Raw genomic sequence first — 6,000 nt, 5'->3', positions numbered from 1 at the left:
TGGCAGTGTCTGCAGAGATGGTGATTCGGCCTTGGAGAGATGGGGCGTAGCTTGTGCTCCCGCTACTATATGGGTACACATACCCCATCCACTCCAGCCCTTTCCCGGGGAGCTGCCGGATCCAGTTCCAGTAGTAATATCGAGTAGTGATGGAGAACCTGGAGACAGCACAGGTCAGGGTGAGGGTCTCTCCGGGCTTCGCCACTCCCGGGCCGGACTGGACCAGCTGCACCTGGGAGAGGACACCTGGGAAAAGGGAAAGAAAGCAAGAAAGGCATTAGCCACAGAGAGACTCCATAGATCTGTCACCAATTCCCCTCACTGCCCCATAGACACTTACAGGACGGGACAGAGATCAGAGAAAGGAAAAGCAGCAGAGATTTCATTCTCATTTTCATGCAATGAGGGAAAGTCTCCAGCGGGCAAGACCGGGCAGTTCTGTGTCTGGGGAGAGACTGAGGCTCCTAGAACCAGGGGTTTGTATTTAACCAGCACCCTGTGAGTAGGGATTTGCATGCAGGTTGCACCCAGCGGGTATAAGGCGACAAGAAGCCGTGTAGGTTGGGAGTATTGGCTGGTGGAGTGGACAGTAACACGTCTCCATCAGGTCTGGGCTGGGCTGGGGCGGTCACGGAACCTTATGACGCACTTTCCACTCAGTGTAATGTGCCTTAGGACAGGGCTTAACTGGGTCTGTGAATCCCAACCTCCAACAGTGGCTGCTGAGAAATGCATTGGGCATCTCCGAGAAACATAACCAGTGCACAGAAGCAGTCAGTAGAAATGAGCTGTCAGGAGGGATGAGCAAAGGGGAAGGTGATTCCTTTGTATAATACTAATTAATTAAGCAGTGCAGGTATGGAGAGACACTGCGCATTCGGTAGCGGATGCAGACAAACAGGGGCAGCGAGGGAGGAGGAAATGGAGACACAAAGGGATGAGGCAGGTTTGGGGTTTTCTGCAATGAAGAACTTTGCACTCAGGGAGTCGTAAGAGTAACCTGGAAGGGAAAGTAGCAGCTTGTAGTTAATGTCACTTTTGAGTTAATAGCTTCATATTATATTTAGCCCAGAAGGGACCATTTGCACCTGCTATTCTGACCTCCTGCACGGCACAAACCAATGGATTTCCCCCAGTGATTACTGGATGCTTGGCAATGCGCCAGCAGTGAGTGTTTGCAGTTAATTCCTGCCCCCTGCCAGAGGAGATGAGAATTGCTGTCTGTGCACTTAGATAGATGTGTCCGAATGCTTGTGTTTTTCACTGATGGTCCCTGCTGAAGAGCCCAGGTCTGTATGTGTTTGTGAAACATGCTCGCTCTTTCTCTCTGCATGCCGCCCCTTAATGGAGATAGTGACATCTTCTCACTTTGTGCCTGTTTATACCTTTGTGTACAAAAAACACACTCACACACACCGCGCATTAACTTTTTCTTATTGTTTATACACATTTCATCTTTCCATGTCTGTGCATTTACCCAGGGCTGCCGGGGGCGGGGGGGGGGGCAAGTGGGGCAATTTGCCCCAGGCCCCGGGCCCCATAGGGGCCCCCACGAGTATGTCGGAGGCAGTGATGGGTTTACAATGGCACCAGTGGCTCCATGGAGCCGGGCCCATGCTCAGAAGGGGCCCAGACCTGCTCCGTTTGCACTGCACCCCAAGACTCTGCCAGCTCACTGGCTCTCCTACTCACCACTTGCTCCTCCCGGTCAGCCCACCAGCCGGCCGAGGGCTCCTCTCCACCCACTGGCCCCACCCACCGGCTCCTCTCAGCCCCCTGGCCAGACCCCAGTGCACTTCCAGCTCCGGGTAGTCTCTGCTTCCCACCACCTGTAGGGCCCCACCTGTCTCCCTGGAGCTGAGCCGCCTGGGACTGGTGCAGAAGCCTGGCCAGTCTCAGCCAGGTGGGGGGGATGTTGGGCGGGGGCTTGGCTGGGCCCCTCCAGGCAAGTGGGTTCTGGGGGAGCCTGGTTGGGGCAGGCCTTGGCCTGGCCGATCGCGTCACTCCCGAGGGGCTGGAGCGATTCCCGGCCCTGGGACCAGCCCTGGCTGTGCTGCCGGCTCAGTCCCCTCCCAGCAGGGCCGTTGAGTGCAGCCAGGAGGAAGGGCATTGAGGAGTGGGTCTCTGGGGGGTCTGGGGTGGTGCTGGGCTGTGAGGGGGGAGGGAAGATGTGTGTTGAAGCACTAGGGTGTGGGGGTTGTGTGTGGGGTGCTAGGGCAGTTGTGGTGAGGCTGTGGGCAGGGGGGTGCTGGGCAGGGGTGCTGTTGTGTCGGGCGCAGTGCATTTGTGGCAGGGTCTCGGGGGGGGGACACTGGGCATAGTAGGTCCAGGAGGGCTCTGGCCATAGGGAGTCAGGGGGTGTTTGTGTTTGGCAGGGGGCTGTGTGGTATGGCATGGGCCCACCCCCCCGAGGGGAAGGGGCATGCTGGCAGCACAGGACCGGGCGGGCCATTGTGTGTCTGGCAACTGCCGGTTTGTAAATCGTGGCCTTGCACTGGGCTGGGCGGAGCGGGGCTGCCCCTGCCATGCCCCACTGCCTCTGGCTAGCCCTTAGCTCTGGGCACTGACCTCCCCGTGCTATGCACCATTGCCTCCATGGGGGTCCACAAATATGTTTGGCGCCGGGCCCACAAAAGGTTAATCCGGCTCTGGTCGGAGGCTCCCCCCGCCTCCGACTTCCCCCATCCGCCGGCGTCTCAGCTGGTAAGGGGGTGGGGCTGCGAGCTGCGGCCGAGACACCACACCGCTGCAGCGCTGTCTGGGGCCACTCCTGGATGCGGCGCGCTGAGGCTCCGGAAGAGGGGGTAAGTGGCATGGTAAGGGGCCGGGCACCCCCCCGACCCCATCCCCAACAGCCCTGACCCCCAGCTCCGAGCCCAGCACCTCTGAGCCAGACACACCCCTGGCCCCATCCCCCCACAGCCCTGACCCCCAGCTCTGAGCCCAGCACCTCTGAGCCAGACACCCCCCAACCCCACCCCTCCCACAGCCCTGACCCCCAGCTCTGAGCCCAGCACCTCTGAGCCAGACACCCCCCTGTCCCCATCCCCTCACAGCCCTGACCCCCAGCTCTGAGCCCAGCCCCTCTGAGCCGGGCACCCTGCTGACCCCAGCTCCCCACAGCCCTGACCCCCAGCTCCCCACCCAACCCTGGGCAACAGCAGCACCACCCCCAGGCAGCGACAGCCCATTGGCACCAACCATCACCATCACCCAGCGACAGCCCATTATGTAATTGCAAATGTAGACATATCATTAAAGCATTTCATGATTTTAAATAATGTATTTAGTGTATTTTCAAATTATTACAAATTAATTTTTGAATGTATTTCACTGGTTATTTTTTACATTTCCAAATACATGTTACTATAGTATTGCAACTTTTTTTTTTATGGAAGGGGCCCCCGAAATTGCTTTGCCCCAGGCCTCCTGAATCCTCTGTCAGCCCTGCTCAGAGGATCCAGGATATTACGTCTAGCCCTTACACATTTCACAAACAGCCCTTTTATCGCTTGGGTGAAGCCGCTCTGGCTGCTAATCCATGGGGAGAGTCTCCAAAGGACACGTGGGACTGGAATTATCAGAGAACTTGAAGCACTAACAATCTGGGTGAGACACTTACAAAAATGGAGGCACCGGAAGTCATATTTATCCTCCTGGCACAAAATCCCACTGGCCTCGGAATTGCAGCAACCCAGAGAGAGCTGTGCAGGGGCCGAACTGGTGATTCCTGGGTGCCAAGGCCATTTATCCCCAATAAACAAACACTCAGGATGGAACAGTCTTGGGGTTTCTCTTCCCCCTCCTGGCTGCCTTTAGGTGAGAATTGAGAGGAGACCCCGAGAGAGAGAGATGGAAATAATATATTTTAGGTGTTAAGTGAAAGGGATTACGGGTATGTTTTCGGTTAGGTTAAAGAATAATTTAGGATTAAGGTTAGAAAATAGGTATAGGGTTCTGGTTGGGGCGAGGGTTCAGTATTCAAATTAAAATTAGGATCGGGACTAGAGCTGGAGATAGAGGACGGAGCTAGGATTAGGGGTAGGGTTAGAAATATCTGTAGGGTTAGGTTATGGTTAGGGTTACGTGTAGGGGAAGGGTATAATGAACAAATAAAAGGAGGCTTTTGAAGCTCTCTGGCTACCAACAAACCTGGCATTCTGTTTCCTGCGTCGTCACCACACCAGCTTATTCATGATATTTAATTGCCTGATTCGCACTGGAATCAATGGCAGGTAGGAGCTATTGACAAGTGATTTCTTGACAGACAGATGCTGTCAAACTAAGTTTCCTTTAACCGTCTTAAGATCGGTTTGTGTATCTGGTGATCGTGGGGCCATTGGGACGGGTCTCCTCCTTACCAGCCGGATCTGACATTGCTTTAATGGAATGTAGATGGAATGTGAGGATGTGATTTCCTGCTTCTCAACTAATGGCTGCTGCTCGGCTGCTCTGTTAATCTGGCTGCAGACGGAGGCCGCAGGCTTTAGGCCTGACAACATGGCTGCAGACACAGGCCTTATCCTTACAGGGATTTGCATGCGGGTTCCAAGGGTGGGTATAAGAAATGACAGGGGTGAGCACTCAGCACATGGTGATGTCCCCTTGGGAACAGATGTGTCCCCTTTACACCACAGAGAGATCGTGCGCTCAGCTCAGCACCCATGTCTAGTTGGCAGTCGGTATCAAGCCGAGTGCCCCAGGGGTCGGTCCTGGTTCCGGTTTTGTGCAACATCTTCATTAATGATCTGGATGATGGGGTGGATTGCACCCTCAGCAAGTTTGCATATGACACTAAGCTGGGGAGGAGAGGTAGATACGCTGGAGGGTAGGGTCTGGGTCCAGAGTGACCTAGACAAATTAGAGGATTGGGCCAAAAGAAACCTGATGAGGTTCAACAAGGACAAGTGCAGAGTCCTGCACTTAGGACAGAAGAATCCCATGCACTGCTACAGGCTGGGGACTCACTGGCTAAGTGGCAGTTCTACAGAAAAGGACCTGGGGATTACAGTGGATGAGAAGCTGGATATGTGTCAACAGTGAGCCCTTGTTGCCAAGAAGGCTAACGGCATATTGAGCTGTATTAGTAGGAGCGTTGCCAGCAGATCGAGGGATCTGGGGCAAAAATCTGTCTGGGGATTGGTCCTGCTTTGGGCAGGGGGTTGGACTAGATGACCTCCTGAGGTCTCTTCCAACCCTAATATTCTCTGATTCTATGTGAGGCTGTGGAGCTGTGTGAGGGTAGGATGGTGGGACCACAAGGCCTGGACTGAGATTCTGAAGAACCCACTGAAACAGGGATTTGCATGTAGGTTTCACCCAGTTGGGATAAACTGGCAGAGATACTTCTAGCTAGGCAGACCTCTCTGTTGGGATAGAGAGTCTTACACGTTCTTCATGTATTAAGTTGTGATATGAAGTCAATGGTTGTCTGTGCACTGGAGCACTGGCTACCACAAAATGAACTGGATAAATAATGGTCTAAAATACAAACAATGCACAGTGTCAATAGAAATGAGACTTTCCGGGAATGCGTGAACATGAGAACATAAGAAAGTCCAGACTGGGTCAGACCAAAGGTCCATCTAGCTCAGTATCCTGTCTTCCAACAGTGGAGAATGCCAGGTGCCCCAGAGGGAATGAACAGAACAGGGAATCACCGAGTGATCCATCCCCTGTTGCCCATTCCCAGCTTCTGGCAAACAGAGGCTAGGGACCCCATCCTTGCCCATCCCGATTAATAGCCATTCATGGTCCTATCCTCCATGAACTTCTCTAGTTCTTTTTTGAGCCCTGTTGTAGTCTTGGCCTTCGCAACATCCTCTGGCAAAGAGTTCCATGGGTTGCCTGGTGGGGAAAGAGCTGCAACTTCAAGGTAAGAAAGGCTGATTTTAGACACCTGTCTGACAAACCGCCTTAACTAAAGGGGAGGCAACTGGGCATCAGGAGAAGATACAGCTTTGATCTTTGTCAGAATGAGGGCTCTGTGTGTGTGTGTGC

At 53.9% G+C, this 6,000-nt stretch overlaps 1 gene segment (V, D, J or C); it reads right to left on the bottom strand.

The window, feature by feature from the left end:
- Window positions 1–386, bottom strand: part of LOC128846255 (immunoglobulin heavy variable 4-61-like) — an 893-nt gene extending 507 nt beyond the window's left edge. Inside the window, 2 exon segments of the V gene segment in view lie at window positions 1–246; window positions 341–386. The exon segment at window positions 1–246 is cut by the window's left edge and continues 74 nt beyond it. Of these exon segments, the coding sequence occupies window positions 1–246; window positions 341–386 (292 nt within the window).
- Window positions 387–6,000: the final 5,614 nt, after the last annotated feature.

This window comes from Malaclemys terrapin, chromosome 12 (genome assembly GCF_027887155.1).
Source record: "Malaclemys terrapin pileata isolate rMalTer1 chromosome 12, rMalTer1.hap1, whole genome shotgun sequence".
Taxonomy (NCBI): domain Eukaryota; kingdom Metazoa; phylum Chordata; order Testudines; family Emydidae; genus Malaclemys; species Malaclemys terrapin.
Note: the sequence above shows the minus strand (reverse complement) of the source record. Positions and strands in the feature narration are given on the sequence as shown.